General features: G+C 44.6%; 1 protein-coding gene and 1 long non-coding RNA gene across 4 annotated transcripts; both read right to left on the bottom strand.

Annotated features, from left to right (window-relative positions):
* Nucleotides 1-1,025: 1,025 nt before the first annotated feature.
* Nucleotides 1,026-7,459, bottom strand: LOC306838823. Its single transcript, XR_013781123.1, has 3 exons — nt 7,253-7,459; nt 4,708-4,818; nt 1,026-1,195 (listed from the first exon to the last, which is right to left on the bottom strand). It is a non-coding gene; the product is annotated as an uncharacterized lncRNA (long non-coding RNA).
* Nucleotides 7,460-8,082: 623 nt separating this feature from the next.
* Nucleotides 8,083-17,034, bottom strand: LOC306838313 (uncharacterized protein). Of its 3 annotated transcripts, none has more exons than XM_079366429.1 (7): nt 16,727-17,034; nt 14,514-14,773; nt 14,134-14,380; nt 12,466-12,555; nt 11,133-11,309; nt 10,808-10,987; nt 8,083-9,744 (listed from the first exon to the last, which is right to left on the bottom strand). In XM_079366429.1, exons 1-7 carry the CDS (start codon nt 16,859-16,861, stop codon nt 9,577-9,579), a joined length of 1,257 nt encoding a protein of 418 aa, XP_079222555.1. In that variant the 5' UTR covers nt 16,862-17,034; the 3' UTR covers nt 8,083-9,576. The 3 variants fall into 3 exon arrangements, with proteins under 3 accessions (XP_079222555.1, XP_079222556.1, XP_079222557.1); XM_079366430.1 differs by having other exon boundaries at nt 10,856-10,987; XM_079366431.1 differs by lacking the exon at nt 12,466-12,555 and having other exon boundaries at nt 16,727-17,032.
* Between the last annotated feature and the right edge of the window lie 1,474 nt (nt 17,035-18,508).

The raw sequence follows: 18,508 nt of genomic DNA, 5'->3' as shown, positions 1-18,508 counted from the left end.
GATGAGATCAAATAAAGACAAATACTAACTTGTAATAATCTCTGCCAACGCGATGACGAGTTCAGACCTTTTAGAGGCTTTAAGACGTGACCATCGATGAAGGACAGGAGCGTGTTCTTCATCTCGCCACCTCAGAGACTTTCAGCGTGACTTCTCCTGTCGTACACATGCTCGGCCTAAACAATGCCCTCATAAGACCCTTCCCTTGTTTGCAGGATAGTGTGTGTGTGTGTGTGTGTGTGTGTGTGTGTTGGGGGAGGGGACGGGAGGTCAAAGGCTGTGGAGAAACTGGGTGAGTCAGGCGGGAATGCAGGAGGAGGAGACAAAGTGCCTCTAAAAATGCAAAGACATTCATGTTCATCGTTCTCTCCTCCTGTGGTCGCTTCTTTCTGTCGCAGCGTCACGTGAGGAACTCCCGAGTGTCCGACAAACGACCCAAGAAAAGTTCATTTAACTTCACCGAGATGAAAAAGCAGACGAAGAATAAAAAAGAAACTTTCACATTTGATGATTAAATCTCTGTATGAAAGCGAGTCTCCGTCCTCGGTGTGGAGCTTCTCCTTCCTCTCGGCTTGAATCTACAGAGACGCTTACGAGCGCACAACAACCTGATGCCCTGTGATCAGCCCCGACGCAACACGCCCCGTTTCCGTGGTTACCTGTAAACCAACAGAGAATGTGTCAGAAGTAAAACCTGGCGATGAGGCGAGCTCAGAGGTCACACGGCCGACGAGTTTGTGGGCGGAGTCCTGCGACGCTCACAAAGACGTCACTGAGGCGCAGCGACGGCGAAGACTTGACACGGAAGAACGAGAAGCAGAAGAACCGCCGCGGCTTGGGATCAGGAGCAGCAAAGGGACGTTTTGAATGGGTGTGTATGTGACTTCCTGTTCTTCTGCAGCCAGCCTCTAGTGGCCGCTCCAGGAACTGCAGGATTTAAACACTTCTGCATTGGCTTCATTTTTTAAGACTGGCCGTCGCTGCTTTGATAAGACACGACATTTTGATGCGAATAGTTACGGCGAGAAGACGACGCAGCGACTCAGACTGAAAGGTCACTTCTGGTTTGTGGATTAGACGATTAAAGCTCCACATCAACACGATGAGCCATATTCCTCTCTGGGGTTCCTGCAGCGGCGTGTTCCTCGTCCACAGCCCGCAGGTCGAAAACGTCTCACGCCACACCGACATCTTCCTGCAGAAACAAAGAGACGGAGAGGAAGAGTCCTCATTAGACGGACTGAACTGTAACGGAGCGGCGGACGAGGAAAAACAAATAATGAGATGGAGGCTGCGTCTCTCTTCAGCGATCTGTGGATGAAACAAACCATTAAAGGCCGGTTTGTTACTCGAGCACAGACGTTACAGTGTCGCCTCGAGTTCTCTCGTCTATTCACCGTCCTTTAAATCCTAATGCACGTGAGTTAGTGCGTTTATACCTTCGAAGAGGACGTCTCTTTGTTTATCACGTTTTGAGATATTTTACATGCTTATTTAAAAGAAACAAACAGCGTGCGTCTGCAGCGGGACTAATGAGACCGTCCATCGGCGTGCAGAAACACATCGTTATTTTTCATCTTTCCGGCCCATTATTTCCTCCGTCAGGTACAGACTGTTCGTTTCATGCTTACAGAGCAGGAAGAAGAAGCCGTTTGACCTGTTGGTCGGCTTAACCGTCGGAAGAGTGGGAGATATTTAAATAAACAAACTTCAGTTTTTCATGAATGTGTTTAAAAAAAAAAACAGATACATTTAAAGGACCAATCAGAGAGCTGCTCTCTTCCTGTGTGATCATGAAGGAAACCTGCTGTGTTGAAGCTTCTCTTCAACAATGCAGCAGCCAGTATGTCCTCCTTCTAACTTTAGATTCTGCTCCTGAATGCTCTGGATCTGATTGGACCAGAGAAGGTAGGCGGGGCTTTGAAGGCCGTTTTGGACGCCCCTGGGTTTGCCAGATATGAGAGCAGTTATCAGGTGAACAGGTGTTGCAGTGATGGAAGCGGGCAGTGGAACTGCTTCAGATAGAAGTGATTGTACCCGAGCTAAAAAGCCTCTGCATGTTTCTAATAAGCTCCAGCAGCAGAAAGCTGCTCAAACTAGGATCAATGTTGGAGATGAAACATGGAGAGAGGTTAGAACGCAGAAAGCTTTACAGACCCATGCAGAGCTGGCTAAACACTGAAGCTACAGTGTCCACCACATGCAGAGCTAGCTAAACACTGAAGCTACAGTGTCCACCACATGCAGAGCTGGCTAAACACTGAAGCTACAGTGTCCACCACATGCAGAGCTGGCTAAACACTGAAGCTACAGTGTCCACCACATGCAGAGCTGTCTCCTGTCTCTCAGGTTTAATTATTTTTTTTCTGCACATCTTTCAGGTCGCCTCAAAATCATGACAATAACTGGAGCGTAGATTTGTATGTATGAAATGTTTGACCTCTCACAGGTAAAAAAATAAAATTAAAGACTTTCATGACCTTGAAATTTACTTTTCGAATTCAAGACTTTAAAAAAAGGATTTCACGTGGGACTCATCGGCTTTGATTCTCGTTGTCCTGGCTTTACTTTTTTTTGTCTTACTTTTACTTGAGATGGTTTTATGTGTTTTTAAGTGTTTTACTTCTCTACATTTTAAATCATATCTGCTACTTAGTACAGATTTTTTTTTTTTTTTTAAACCTCTCCAGAGCAACTGCAGTGTCTACCGCCCAATAAACACCACAGAAGAAGAAGAACAGAAAATCATCCTGAAGGAAAGTGTCGACATGCCGGACCTGTTTGGATTCACAGATCCGACTGTTTTTTGGTGTTTGCTGGAAAAGTAAAGAACAATTTGGAAAAGTTTTAGTCGGACAGTCTCTTGACTGAAACGAGACGGTACACCTCCGTAAGGATTTTAAACATCGTGTATCGACTTTTTTTATTTCAATATTTCACTAAAATTTGTAAATATTTGAGATTTAAATCCTTTATGCGCACCAGAGATTTTTTACTTTAACTTAAAGTACTTTCGACTTTTACGCGAGAACATTTGCAAACTGGTAACTTCCCCTTCAGTCACATCTTTAAAATAAACATAAAAAATAAAGTTAAGAAAATAAATGAGCATTTTTTGGTGAATATCAAATCTTCTTAACTTTTGTCTGAAGTTAAGAAGAAACCAGCATTTCAGAATTTTTTTAAAAAAATTTCAAGGTTTTGTGAATTCGGTCCCTGCTCGCCCCGATACTCTGTTTTCCCTTTTCTTGTTTTATTTTGGTTTTTAGGGAGCTTATTCTGAAATGTGGCCGTGCAGCGACTGTGGATAGACACGATCCTTTTTACAGAAATGTTCATTAATATGCACTTTACCTGAAAATGAAATGACCACATAAAGTAGATTTAAATTGAGGTCACAGAAACATTACGTCCTCTTGTGTCTTTGCATCTTAAAAACATCTGTTGTTCACATTAACTAAAATATTGACCTTATTCGTTTTAAAGTCAGAGGATGTTTAGTTCAGATCTCTTCATGTGAAGTTTGAGGCATTTTCACTTTGTAACAATCACAGAGATCCAGAAAGGAAGCGTGAACATCAAAACAAAGAAGAAAATAATTAAAGCTGTTTAAAGGTTTAAACAAGTATCAGCACGTGAAGACAAAGCTAAGCAAAATGTCCAATTAAATCATCTTTAGGCCTAAAAATGTGAATTTCATGCAGAGAAGATTTTTATTTGATTTTAATTAAAGTGTTTGCACGTGCACTAATGTTTACATAGTGTTTTATGTCAAAGTAAAAAGCAGCTTGTAAATTATTATTAAAACTGTTTAAATTTAAAACACGAACGTGCCTCATTATAAATGAAGCTTTAATCCGACGTTTGATAATGACGTCACTATTAGTAAATCTAACAGTAAGTTTTTGGGATAAATTCAACAAAAAAGTCGTGAAGAATAACTCCCTGTTATCCTGCACGAGACTCTCTAATGTTTCCTTATTCAGGTGAGTGGGGATCGGAGACCCTCGTGCACACCGGGTTCTTCTTAATCTGCGTGTTTTCATTCGTTTATGACGTCAGGAGCGAATAAAAATAACCTTGATGTAATTATTTAACCATTTGAGAATCGGACTCACCGAGCTCGAATAAAAAAATAGTTCCAAAATCCCTCATGTGGCGGAGGAAGAGAAGGCGCGTGCAGCCGAGCCCGAGCTCACAAAATGGAGAGGTGTGTGTGTGTCTGTGTGCGTGCGTGTGTTTCTCTGTGTCTGTGTGGAGGAGATTGTTGGGAGAATCAAAACAATAATTCTGTTTTATCCACTTTCTTCATTCTAATAAAAGTTCGAAGACGCGCGAGAATTAACGAACTTTAACGAAAACACGCGAGAGATTGATCGCAGTCTCTCCAAAGAAAACACGTCGTTTAGAAACATCTCGTCCTTCTGTAACTCTCAGTGAACGGAGGATGAGTGAGAGCGAGATTTAGGATTTGGGTCCCGAAAACGAACAAAAAAAGTATCTCAAATAAACAATCAACTTCCACTCTACATACTTTAAAATAATGATCATTGATCAAGTTTATGTGTCAAAACTGTGAGTTAGAAATCTCCCTTAACTGATTTACTGGTTTTAACTCTATAACTGTGAATTAATCATAATTAAATTATTTTGACTGTTTGACGTTAAAGAAAGACAAATTTATCCGTTATTAAAAGCTGTATTTACTTTTCTTTCGCAGTTCGGGGCGCTGCCGCCACCTAGCGGCCGAGATGAGGGACTGCAGTACTACATCCGGGCCTTCAGCAGAGGGAAGCCGCTGGCCTCGAGCTGTGAGGCCTAAAGAGGAGAAATAATCAATAATAAAATTAGACAAAACAAAATAAAATCATTTTGATTGAATAGATCTTTTCAGAAATATTTGTTTTCTGAGTTAAACTTATAAACGGACTTATAATAGAACTCCATGAGATCTCTACATCGTGTCTATTAGTGTAAACATGACAAACATTAACCTGTAAAACATTTATCTCTTAAAAGTTTTAATTTGGATTTTAATCTGTTGGGATAATTTATTTGTTTTATTTTGAAACAAATAAATCTGCATTTGGGGAATAAATTCGACCAATAACAATCCCGTTTCCGGTTTGTCTCATAAAGGAGACAGCTGGTGCTAATTAACGTGAGCAATAAAAACCTTATTAACATAAGAAATAAAATCAAAGCACGAGAATGAGAGTGCGCGTGCACGAGCAGCCTCGCGGGTATAATCCGGGTTACCTGTGGGCCTAGATCCGTTAAGGCCCAAATCGAGCCTGACAGAAGAAACAGGTGAATGATTTTTAATCAATAACCGCGCGTGATACCGATTAATCGCCCCGCCCATTGACGAGCTGACGTGAATTCACTACGATCCGCATCAAAGTCTCGCGCCGCGGTCTACGTCACAGCCTTTAATCGGACCTCCAACTTTGTTCGCGATCGGCTCGTTTATTTAATAAACAGTTGAATGATGGTGCGCGTTCCCGTCACGTGCACGCAGTCAAATGATGACGTGCACCACCTGATAGTTTAGATTGACAGAACCAGACGTGACGTCACTGAGAGGTAATTTACTATCACAATGACAAACAAATTATTCAACCTTAATTTCTTAAACATCAGAAGAAGAAAAAAAAACAACAGACTGAATGTGTTTGTAAACTTTCCTCATGTTTGAATAAAGATTAAATTACTGTGATTGGAGGGGATTAAAATGACGCGTGATGACGTCAGAAGGCTGATAAAATAATTATACATTTTCATGAAATTTATAAAAACACGCACTTTTTTTCCCTAAACTTTATTACTCTTTTAATTCTTTATAATGGATGAATTCTAAACCCTCAGCTCTTCATCAACAAAGTTAAATAATTACTTTTTTTCTTAAAGATGTTGAATAATTGATGAAACTTTAATTTAAATTGGAGGACAGAGAGGCGATTAAAATGCTAAATAAATATTTCTACATAACGTAACGTTCAAACTTATTTGGAGAAAAACAAACATGGTGGACCCTCCACCATGCAGCCTTCCTACTTTATTAATAAATTATATTCACTAAAATAACTTTTATACACCTGCACCAGGTGATGCAGCTCAGCTTTACTCTATAACGTTGCTTTGTAACTTTCACTCTTTTTTTTCAAGCTCTCTTTTTATATTTCATTTCCTTTGTCCTGATGTTTTTGATGCTTAAATGTGTTGAATAAAAGTATATCAGGTTTTTTCCAAATATTTTCTTTTTGTCTTAAAATGCACCATATTTATTATTCTTTAAGGTTTCTTTTTGGGCTCTTCATGTTTTAATTTTTAGAGAGACAGGACAGAGAGAGAAAGAGAGAGAGGAGCGACATGCAGGAAAGGAGCTACAGGTCGGATTTGAACCCAGGCTGTCGCCTTACAAAACCAGTGTTCCCTGATCTATAAATAACATATTGTACATAAGTAAACTGATATCTTGTCAATAATCAGAGATCTTTTCATCACGGTGCCGATAAAAGACATTTATCAGAACAAACACCTGTGAACATCTCATCGATGTGTTCATGTTATTCCGTTAAACGCTCTATTCTAAAGAACATCAATGTCGGTGGTTTGAAGCCCCCGCCCCCCCCCCCCCTCCCCTGGGTTTGCCAGATATGAGAGCAGTTATCAGGTGAACAGGTGTTGCAGCGATGGAAGCGGGCAGTGGAACTGCTTCAGATAGAAGTGATTGTACCCGAGCTAAAAAGCCTCTGCATGTTTCTAATAAGCTCCAGCAGCAGAAAGCTGCTCAAACTAGGATCAATGTTGGAGATTAAACATGGAGAGAGGTTAGAACGCAGAAAGCTTTACAGACCCATGCAGAGCTGGCTAAACACTGAAGCTACAGTGTCCACCACATGCAGAGCTGGCTAAACACTGAAGCTACAGTGTCCACCACATGCAGAGCTGGCTAAACACTGAAGCTACAGTGTCCACCACATGCAGAGCTGGCTAAACACTGAAGCTACAGTGTCCACCACATGCAGAGCTGGCTAAACACTGAAGCTACAGTGTCCACCACATGCTGAGCTGGCTAAACACTGAAGCTACAGTGTCCACCACATGCTGAACTGGCTAAACACTGAAGCTACAGTGTCCACCACAGGAGGGGGGGGGGGGGGCTGTGATGATTAGAGTTTAGACTGCAATACCCATTTCAAACACTAGGGGCATAGTTACATGTTGCTCCTTTAAGTCGAGTCCTCACCTCTTCTGGAGTCTTTCAGTCTTTATCAGCTGTCGGTGTTTAAACTTTTCATAAATCTTCTCTCTACACTAGAAAGACAATCATTACCCTCATCGAGTCGCGTGCTGAATATTGTTTTCATAAAGTCAACAACTCAAACTTTTAATGTCAGAATGAGCTGGAAGAAACATTTTAAATTCATTCTCCAGTTCGTCCTCTTAAATTAGTTTTTTTAAAAACACTTACAGATTAAAATATTCTGTATTTTCTAAAGTCATTCTCAATACTTCAGTATCAAAGTGACATCTTCAAATACATCTTACTAACACTCAGGATTTTGGTTCATTTCCACGTCTGATAAATCATCAAAAACGCCTCCTGGCGTCGGAGTTTCGACGAAAATCCAACATGGCTGCTATGTGCGTCAGTAGTAACGTTAAATCTGTGCACGGTTGTTTATTAGCAGTTTCTGTTTACATTAATCGAATCGATTGAACCGTCCGAGTTCTATCCTACATTCAGATGCTCCTCTGTCATTCTTCCAACTTCAGTACGATCACGTGACTTCATCTTGGGACGCGTGAATGTCGGTTTTATTTCAGAAAAAAGTCCAAAAAGGTGAATTAACAAAGACTAATGTGAACGGTAACAAATTCCATTTTGCCGCCATGTGAAGAAGTTTCTGACGTTCTGATAACACGTGAACGCACCATCAGTCAGTGACATCACTCCCTGCTCCGAGGTCAGTGGTACTGACGATGCGTTCAATGACTCGTGTTCTTTCAGGTCGAATTCTTTCCATGAATCATAAAAACGAACCTGGGCGAGCACGAGCCGCCGCCCCGTCAGGATGGTGATGATAATAAAACATTTTATTTGTATAGCACTTTCTAAATACTCAAAGACACTTTACAAGGAGAGAAAGCAACGATGAAAACATGTCATGAATAAAAATAGAAACAACTTTAAAAAGAGAGATAATACAATGTCAGTAGAACGGTTTCCATGAACACCGTGTTAGCGTAACAGAACGACAAACTGGATCCATGTTAGGCTGCTGTCGGCCCTTTACAAAACTCGCTGCTTCTTCTTCTTCTTGTTGTTTTTGTGGGTTTATTGGCTGTGTACGGAATCGACCTGAAGTCGGCGTGAGACGTTTGTTAACGGGAGGATCAACACTGGCGGGACGTTTGAGGAGGTTCAGAGCTGCAGGAAGGTTTCTTCCTCTGTGGCGCCCGGAAGCAGTCGTGTCCTGCCGCCGCCGCTGCGTGAGGGACGAAGGGTCGACGTAAGGGCGAGGTTACGTCTCAACGGCTCCAGACGGAGAAGAGGGAAAAGGGGGCGGGGCGACAGGAATAATTATGCAGCACTCGTCTTAAAGTGCTTTAACGTGAGAGGAGCAAAACAGTCAGTGTGGAACAAAAAGGGGCGGAGCTTTGAACAGGTTGAATCCCAGCCAACAGATTATTAGAACTACAACAACAAGCCACCAGTCAGATGCAGGTTTTAGAAAAAAGTGAGCTTTCAGTTGTGTGTTAAAAGACGCAACGGCGCCGAACTTTCACCATGGAGGTCCTTTGTTTGTTTGAAACAGCAGAGCTTCAGTCTTCACAACACAGAAGCTTCAAGAAGTTCTGCAGAGCGACGGGAGGGTCCGTGCTGCCCGTCAGAGAGCACAGAGAGGTGTGTGTGTGTGTGTGTGTGTGTGTGTGAGCTTTCTGGAATAGTCAAGACACCTCCGAACACACGATATACACAAGATTCTTTCTGGGGCACGTGGAGTGAAGGAGGGGAAACAAAAAAAAAACAAAGAGAAGAAGAAGATCCTCGTCTTCTTCGGGAACCACGAACACGTCGGGGTTTTATGTTCAGAAACATATCAGACTGAAGGGACGACTTTGTCACATTTACGTTCGGGGCCCTGAACCCGTCCAGTGTCAGGGTCCTTTAACAAAAATAAGTTTTCATTTCATTGAAGAAAAGGAAAAGAATGGAGGGAGGGGGAGACACTATTCATAACGGGGGAGGAAGGATAGATATTTCTTAACTAGAGCGGGGGAGGAGGGTTAATTCTTAGTGAGGGGACAGACAGTTTAACTTATATCAGTACATGGCATAGATCATACATGAGGGTCAAGGCAACACATTTTATACCTAACTACTCAGTTATCAATCTCAACTAGTTCTGCCCTCCCCCCGCCCAAACACAACGTTCCAGAGGAGGGGGGGGGGGGCGGCGTCCACAGTCCTCCCTCCGTGATGCTGAGGTCGGGGGAGGGTGGTGTGTGTGGGGTTAGACGCGACGTTTAAGGGAGGGGGGGGGGATTGGCCAGGTCCAGAGGGTCTCATTGATTGTAGAGCGAGCGCTGCTCCCAGGGCATCGCCTGGATGGTGCGCGGCACGGGGGAAGGCTTCAGCGTGGGCGCTCCGTTCGGATGGAGGGAGTGGCCGATGGGGTTGATGGTGGTGAGGGGCCGCTGGGGCGCCAGAGAGAAAGCGTCCTGGTGCTTCGGCTGCAGGGCGAGGGAGGGAGGAGGGGGGGAGAGAGAGAGCAGCGTCAGTGTGACTTCTTGAACAGTTTTGATGAATCGATGGAGTCAGATGAATAAAAAAAACAAAACTTTGCAACAACGCAGAAAACAAAAGGACTAAAAATCAAAGTATGGTCGTCATGGTAACAGGTTAAACTTCTGACGAATACTTTATGAACTTGTTATTTCATGCAGTGACATGAAGAGAAACACAGAGGTGAAAGAATGATTAGTTTGAGGAAAAGGCAGGAAGAGTCAGCGGCGCAGCCACCACGTTAGTCCGCTCTCACCGACAGAGAGGCACCGCGGGCGTTCAAGAGAGAGAGAGAGAGAGAGAGAGAGCGCACGCTCTGTTCTTTCCACCAGCTCTGGTTTCTGTTTGTGCGACGACACGCCGTCGTACGTGCGCTGCAGTTATTCATAAATGAAAGGAGGGTGGAGATCCGTCTGGGCGGGGTCGACGGTAGATCGACGCCGCACGCTGATAACAGAAACATGTTAACGTATCGTCATGTGGCCTCACGGCGTGACGGAAAATCACTGGTGTCATTAAACGGAGAACGTGAAGTAGAACAGGAGCAGGAGGGAACCGTTCTAGCGGGATTATGACGGGAGTGAAAAACATCCCTCGCCTCTCCTCTCACTCAGCTCCAACAGGAAGTCACTCACGTAACGCCACGCTACGACACCCTCGTCTCCAGGAGCTGAGTGTGTCGTACTGATAAGGCGTGTTGTGATGGAGTCTCAGAACTCTTCTTTGGTCGTTGTTCGACGGATCTATTCAGCGATATCGAGGAAACAGGAAGTTTAGCAAAAGAAAAGCAGACTGAAAGGGGAAGAAAGGCGCTCAGATGGCGTCGACGAGGAGTCTCTTCAGACTGGCGCCCGTTCACCTCGCCGTACCGTCGCACAGCTCGGAGAACAGACACACAGAGAAGAGAAGGAGATTAGTCCCTGGTCCTGATGTTAGTACGCAGACAGGGAGGAGGCAGCTAGCCTGCAGGGAAGCAGTCGGCGGTGTGTGTGTGGCGGCTCTCTCTCCTACCATGGGGTTGGCGCTCAGCCTAGTGTATCCCGAGCTCATCTCCTTTACCTCAGGCACCAGGGGCTGCAGCAGGGAGTAGGAGGAGGACGGGGTAGAGCTGGAGGAGGAGTGGTGTTTGTTAGAGGACGAGCTCCTCATGCTCTGCTGGCTGCTCTGGGACGACACCGAGCTGGGACGGCCCTGCAGGAAGACACGCACGCGTAACATCAACACACACACACGCCTTCTCAGAACAACCACGTTACAGACGTCTGCAGGTCAAAGACCCGCGGCTCGGGGACCCCCCCCTCGTCAGAATAATCAGCGATCAGGTCTCTGGTCCTACCTGGTGGGGGTCAGGCCCCGGTTGACCCGCTTGGGAGACGCAGTGGGAGGACAGAGCGTCCTGCTGGCCGTGTCCCCCGTGCTGCATCATGGAGTTCGCATTGTTCTGCTGTTGTTGTTGCTGCTGCTGCTGCTGCTGACGGCGAGCGTTGCTGGAGTAGTTGCGGCGACTGCCAGACTGCACGAGAGGAGGGAGGAGAGAAGAAAAGAGATGTTGTGAGAACCCTCTTTTTTCTTTTGTTGGCGCTTCCTGCAACATGTGACGAGAGAGGTGACGGATGAGTGTGATGAAATCTTCTCCACACTGAATCACGGCGTGACGTCTACAGACTGACTGACCTCCCTTCTCTTTACACCTGTCGGCATGAGTGGATGGAGTGGTCACTTTGTGAACACACACACACACACACGGATACACTCACACACACACCGTCACCTCCCTCCCCGTTATCACCATGACTACAGCAGACGCTCGCTTTAACCATTCTTTCTTTCCCGGAGCGCTCAGGTCAAAATGAGGCCGCCGTGCACGATGCTGCGTCAGTGTCGAGTCTCCTCACCCTGATGTCTGACTCTCAGCGTCCTCTCAGCCGGTTCATCGTGGTTCGATCTGCTTGTTTTGGCTTCATGTTGCTGCATCACACAGATTTCAGACTGGTTCTGCAAACGTACGTTTAAACACTATCGATCAACTGTTTGAAACGCAGACGCAGGTGTGTCGCCCTTTTTCGGTTTATCGGTGACATCAACGCGTCTCCTATAAATGCAACGTTCCATCTGGAGCTCGTCTTTAATATTTCCTGCAGCTTCAGGTGAGCGTTGTCACATCTGTGATAACGGGAGAAACATTTGAAGATGCGAGTACCTGGTCTGTAGCGTCGCTAACGCTAACGCTACTGCATGTTGACAAAAACAGGTCATTAACAAAGCAGCAGGTTGAGGACAGGTGCGACAAGACGCTGTGTGTACGACCAACTAAAGACCAGATTCACCTGAAACATGAAGATTTCAGAACGAGTGACGGCAGCAGCCGATTGTCAAAGCAGGGCACATGTGCTCTTTAGCATGGAGTTAGTTGTGCAAACGGGATGAGATATCGTGGTCAGACACCGTCAATATTTTGTCCACACTTCTACGTTTAGGTCACGTTAACGCCGCTCGCCATATCTAACCAGTCTGACCCGTTTTGGTGATTTGGCTCCTCTTATGATTTTGTTTATGTTCGACCTCACTCACAGCTACAGCTCAGTCTGCTGACTTCACCTCACAAACACACAAACACACACACACACACACACACACACGGAGACATGCTCACTCACGCTCACACCAACCTGGTTTTTGGCCGCGGCGCTGCAGCGGTGCTGGGCCAGGTCCAGCATGGTTCTGTAGCTCTTAAAGCAGGACGGGCAGTTGAACCGGTTCTTATTAACCAAATCCCACACACACACACACACACACACACACACGCACGCACGCACGCACACACATACACACACACACATAAATTTGGATTACTACACTTGTGAGTAAAATCCACTGAAGTGTTTTGACTCCCTGAGCCTGTCCCTAAGCTGAGCCTAACCCTGCTCTAACCCTGACTGCACAGCATGCGTTCTCTACCGGAGGGTGTGAGGCTGCTGCTGGAGAGACGACACGGTTACACACTGTCACATGCACGCAAAAAAATACACCAAAAGTCTGAGCACACATGCAGAAATGTCAACACACACAGCCGGGCTCAGAGACTAAAGCGTCCCCGTCGTCCTCGGAACAAAAGAAAAAAAGCTACGGACCAGGCGAGCCGTGCGCCGCGGCGTCAGAGCTGGAACGTTCTCCACACAGTGCACGCGCTCTGTGTTCTGTCAACGCCACAGTTTTACTCCAAACACGGCACACGTCCCGCCCCACTGGGTTCCACTTGGTGCATTTTTGAAACGGAGCAGAGAGGAGCTGCACTCCTGTCCCGCTCCGCGGACGGACCGCGGCGTGCGATTATGGTTGTGACGGAGCGCAGCAGTGACGCCTCCTCTGATGAAGCAGCAACACGTCAGGCTGCGGAGTGAAGCCACTGAGAGCCGAGACGTTTACAGTCAGGTGGTTAAAGGAGCGTTCACTCAGACGACACCATGAGAGGTTTAGAGTCTCTGCTGGTGCGTCTGCATCAAAGAAGAAGAACTGAGAGGGAAAGACCACAAGGGAGACTCAAACCCGGGATCTGGACGGGTTCTTCAAAAAAAAGGAGAAAGTAGGGGTGTCCCGATCCAATATTGATTTCGGTTCAATATCTGCCAGAAAATGATTGATTTGACTGCATCTAAAATCTGTGATATAAGCGCTCCGATCAGCAGAGACCATTTAACAGACTCTAAAAGTACCTTTTAATTTTTATTGGATTCATTTTGGTTATTTTTCAGGGTCTTCTCATTTATTTTATTCACTTGTAGAATAATGTTGATATCATGCTGTATGTATGTAGCTCTATTGGTTAATAATAAATGGGTCCGTTTGGTTGTGGAACATCATCTGATCGAGTCTTTTCTAACGGCCTCATCGTATAGGAAGAGAAAAGGTTGTATCGGGGCCGCTGCTTTCATTTTCATACATGCCACATAAAGATAACCGTGCCGTGCAAATGATCAGTGAGACCCAGCTGTTTGTATTAAATCAAGCAAATGATACTCCGATAGCTTCACAGCTGCAGGATGAAATTACAAACGTGCTGATTTTACTGACTGTTTAAGTGTGACGGGGGATCGACGTCTGCAGATCGTTCAGCTCTGTGTAAAACACTGAAAGGTTATTTGGACGAAGTCCAACGCCTGCTGGTCCGTAGTGTTTGCATGTTTTAAGAGACGCGTCGCTCGAAAAGCCTCGCCAGCAGAACCGTTGTTCTCGTCTGGTTACATTTCCGATAACATGCACCGACCCCCCCTTTCCCCCCCACAGGTACTCGTGCAGCCCGACACACCCTCCGCTGTCTTCACAGCGCACAGGCTCACCTGGCTGCTCGAGGCGGCGGTGCAGCGGTGCTGGGCGAGCTCCAGCATGGTCCTGTAGCTCTTGCAGCAGGAGGGACAGTCGAAGCGGTTTGGTCCGTCATCGTGGATCCTCTGGTGGTTACGGAGATACCGGGCAAGGCGGAAGGCCTTCCCGCACAGGTCGCACATGTAGCGCTTCTGACCGTGGATTCTCATGTGGTTACGCAGGGACATGTAGTTGGTGTAAGGCTTGCTACAAAAGTCACACCTGTGTTTGGGACAGGAAAATATGGCAGATGTTTAAGGGATTAACGATATCAGAGACAGATAAAAGACGCTTTAAAACATTCAGACATCTTCTCTGAAGTTCACAGAAGATTAAAACTGTCTCCAGTCTTTACCTGAAGTCTCCAGTCTTGTGGGTGAGCTTGTGGTTGAGCAGGGAGCTGGCATGCTTGTAAGCGCAGGTGCACAGATCACACACGTACGGCCGCTCGTCGGACTCCATGTCGTCTGACGCCGACGTCGGCGGCACTGGTGCGGGCGCTCGGGACTCAATGGAGAGACTGGAGCTGGAGAGAGACGCTGAAGAGAGGCTGGAGCTGGAGAGGGCGGCGGAGGAAGAAGGGAGCTGATCGCACCAACTGATGGTCGAACTCGGCTGTCACAGACGAAAGAAAACAATTAGTCCTCCAACAAATGCAGAGACACAGAGAAAACCAGGCCGTTAAAAAGAGATCAACTTTCTTCTTTAAGCTCTGCTACGATGCACGATTAAATTCAAAGTGAAACATTAAACATGGATCATCACTGGCCTCACTCCTGAACAACACGTCAACAAAAGGCCTGAGATAAAACAGCTCAGCACCATGGACAGCAACCTTGTCTACACTAACCTGCTGAGCCTCAAGCTGATACCAAAAACAGAACCCGAGCGGTTCTGAGCATGTTGTCCCATACTGACTGTTTTGTTACGGGGCTCATGAAGTACAAGGCTCCTGTCTGCATAACTCCTCAGAGTTAAAGTGGGACCGAGTAGAGGACTGCAACAGGTGACAAGCAGGGACAAAAAAAAAAAAATCACAACCAAAAATGTAACTTTACCGCAGACGTCTTAATCAACGTGTGCAAAACGGACGCGTCTCTCACAGCTCGGACGCGTCGATAAATAAAAAACTGTTTTTAAAACACACAATTATTTAGATGCTCAATGTAACATGAAGAAATGAACACAAGTGGAAGAGCTCTGACCACAAGATTATTCCATCACATAGGAAGAGTCTCTGAGACGCTCTGTGGACTTTGTGACGTGGCGATGTTTAATGTACACAAAGAGGTTTCTTGATCCACCATCAGTGCAACACTCGAAAACATCTGATGTGTAAATTACGACAATGTTGGACATGATGCTGATACTAGATTGGATTATATGTCGGGATGTAATGATTCACTTAACTCATGATGATGATACGATTCACTCTCCAACGTGAGACTTTAGACCTTTTAATGTTTTTATTCTCTCATTAAGGGAGCTTCTCATTGTGCTGTCCATTAAAAACTGCATCATGTTGGTTTGTTTTACTTCTGTAGTTCCTCGTCTTCTAGTAATATTTGCACACAGTTTTAGTCTGGTCTGTTTTCTTCTCAGATTCAGTTTTACCAATAACACCTTTGATAGCATTACATTTGGACTTTTGTATTATTATTATTGGCACTGGGTGAAAACACAAACTGTCTCCTGTGATGCTTTTTCAGCTTACAGAATAATTCTGAATGATTGTTTACATGCAGAGAGGGGGAGGAGTCAGGTGATTGACAGGTGACATCATAATGTAAACAACAAAAACAGGCTGTTTACTTTACTTGTGACAGACAAAGATGCTGAACATAAACTTCAGATATACAAACATAAATTAATGTGTGTGTACGTGTGTGTGTGTGTGTGTAGATAATCTGAGCTGAGGGAGGCCTGAATGAACCCCACAGTCTGGCTCCACAAAGAGGTCTTTCAAAGTCCTCCGCGGGGCGTCTTCCGCTTCCTGTGGGACAGCCTGCTCGTGTTTACTTTACCCTGTTTACTCACTTTATGACACAACTTACACTTTTAATGGTCACCTGAAGCTGCTCAGGTGCACCCTTTAAAGAGGCTCAATGATCCCCCACAGACTTCTCTGATAAACTGAAGAGACTGTTCAGCTGTGTTGTTTGTGTTAGCATCTATTAGCATTAGCTCCGCACCTGCAATAAGCTACATTAAGAAACATAATACTCATTAATACGCGCCTACTCGCCAAGAAACTACAGTTATAAACATGTTCGAGTTTACTGAACTTTTTCCAATGAAGTGACTTGGACAAAAATTAACTGAGCTAATAGTGTTAGCCACTTAGCTTCAGACCTAAACTAGGCCGCAAGCCTCTCAGCATGACGGTGGGAGCGTTAGCATGAAGCTAACTGTGTATTTATCGCTCTTTCAGATCACTCCGCGACACTAAACCGAGACTTGTTCTGCCGTTTAACAACCCCGTGTAAAATAGGACACTTTTCCTCAGCACAGCTGGTAAAATGTTGGCGTTAAGAGACGTTTTGTGTCGCCGTTTGTCGGCTAGCTTACTCCGGAGTCGTTGGGATCCTTTTTCCAGAACAATTGGGAGCAGTGTCCGAAAGTCTCCGTCGATGTCACATAGTTCACTCCGTTTCTGTCCTGAAAGTCTCCGTGTGTGCTGCCGCTGTTTGTCCTGGCGTACATCGTCGGTTTTTTAGATTCTTAGACTTTTTTTTCTGGCTGTAAAAAAAGAAATAGGGCCGCTTTGTAAGGATCTTCTTCCGAAAAGAAAAATATTTCTTCGGTGAAACGAGCGTTTTGGCGGCGGACATATCTGAACACACTGATCGTTACCGCCACCTGCCGGAGCGGAGTGTAACTGCAGCGTAACTGCAGCGAGCGGGAACAATGCTCTCCGAGTGTTTCTGCATGAGGAAAACAGAAAAATGTTGACTGCATACCAGTTGCACTGTATGTCTAATAATTGATTTAATAAAATGTTGATAAAAAATAGTTAAATTAAGCACTCACTATAATAAAGTAAACAGCAATATAGCAATACAGACGCTAACACTACTTCAGGCCTTATGTCAACAATGTAGTATACAAAAGCACTAAAAGCAGTTATGTTGTAGTGCCTGAAGGATTCTCCCCCAAATGTATTTTCTTTAAGTGGCTGCTCCTTAATTTTAGAGAGTAGAGAGTGTCATGAAATTAACATTAGTGTCATGAATGAAAAAAAACTGAGAGGTGCAAAACAAACATTTTTTTTAATCAAATAAAAGATTGAAAGACCAAAACACAGAGCCACAAGGAAGACATCCAAAACTAACAACACTGATCTGACAACACGAGGGAGGGAGCACTGGGACTAAACAGCCACAGGATGTAATCAAACAATCAGCGGGAGGAACAAACACAAGACAAGAAACAACGACGAGACGACCAACTAAATCATGTAACACAGAATTCAAGAACGTAACAAAAACACACCAGAACATAAAGAAACTCTAAAGACTAAAGTAGAAAACACACACAAGGCAAACACCAAGATCAGAAACTACAAAATAAGACGAGTAAAGACCAAACTAGGAAACTCTAACACACTCGGGAAAGTGAGAACTAAAACAGACCTAATCATGACAGTTCGCCACAGAAGACGAGCAGATGTCCAACAGACTGAAGGTCGAGGGAACAGTTCTGCATTTTGAGTGAACTACTCCTTTAAAACAGTGTCAAGTACAGTATAAGTTACATCATGCATTGGAGAACATAAAGGAGTATAATCAGGATAAATAATCTGCTGTCATTCACACTGAATCTGACCCCGCCCCCTGACTGTAAGAGGGGGCGTGGCCTATAATTGTGTCACGTGCAGCCAGCTTTAAGAGTAACGAAATGCAGCAAAGAGTATAAAACACGTTTTTTTCCAGGATCCTGCAGCTGAGATACAAAAAAATAAAATTAAAAAACAGAAACATTTTGGTGCCGAAGCAAAAGTATTTTATTTACACATCAAGTCATCCAGATGCTCATGTGCGATAAACATCAAATAAAGTGAACACACGTGAGTGGTGACCGATTGAAATATATACTTTTTAATGATTGATATTATTTTAGCAGGTAAATACTTTAAAGTGCTGATCGTAATCTACAACATGTTTTATTTTGTGCCCAAACTCTCAGAGTCCTTTAAATAAGTGATGAGTGCTGCAGGTGAAGAGATTCTGTACAACATTTACAACGTGTGAAACCTCAAACATGTCGACATGTCAAAGAAACTTCACGATGCTAAATAAAAAAAAACCAAAAAAACTACTTTGTGAAGAAAAAGTGAAAAAAACGAGTAAA

The sequence above is a fragment of the Symphodus melops genome (assembly GCF_947650265.1).
Source record: "Symphodus melops genome assembly, chromosome: 17".
Taxonomy (NCBI): Eukaryota; Metazoa; Chordata; class Actinopteri; order Labriformes; family Labridae; genus Symphodus; species Symphodus melops.
Note: the sequence above shows the minus strand (reverse complement) of the source record. Positions and strands in the feature narration are given on the sequence as shown.

What these genes read in the sequence shown, in the direction of transcription:
- LOC306838313 (XM_079366429.1), bottom strand. Translation starts at nt 16,861, where the DNA reads ATGTACGCCAGGACAAACAGCGGCAGCACACACGGAGACTTTCAGGAC. An exon ending in AGGATCCCAACGACTCCGGA is followed by an intron (nt 14,774 to 16,726) that starts GTAAGCTAGCCG and finishes CGTCTGTGACAG; the next exon opens with CCGAGTTCGACCATCAGTTG. An exon ending in CGGGGCCTGACCCCCACCAG is followed by an intron (nt 10,988 to 11,132) that starts GTAGGACCAGAG and finishes GTCTTCCTGCAG; the next exon opens with GGCCGTCCCAGCTCGGTGTC.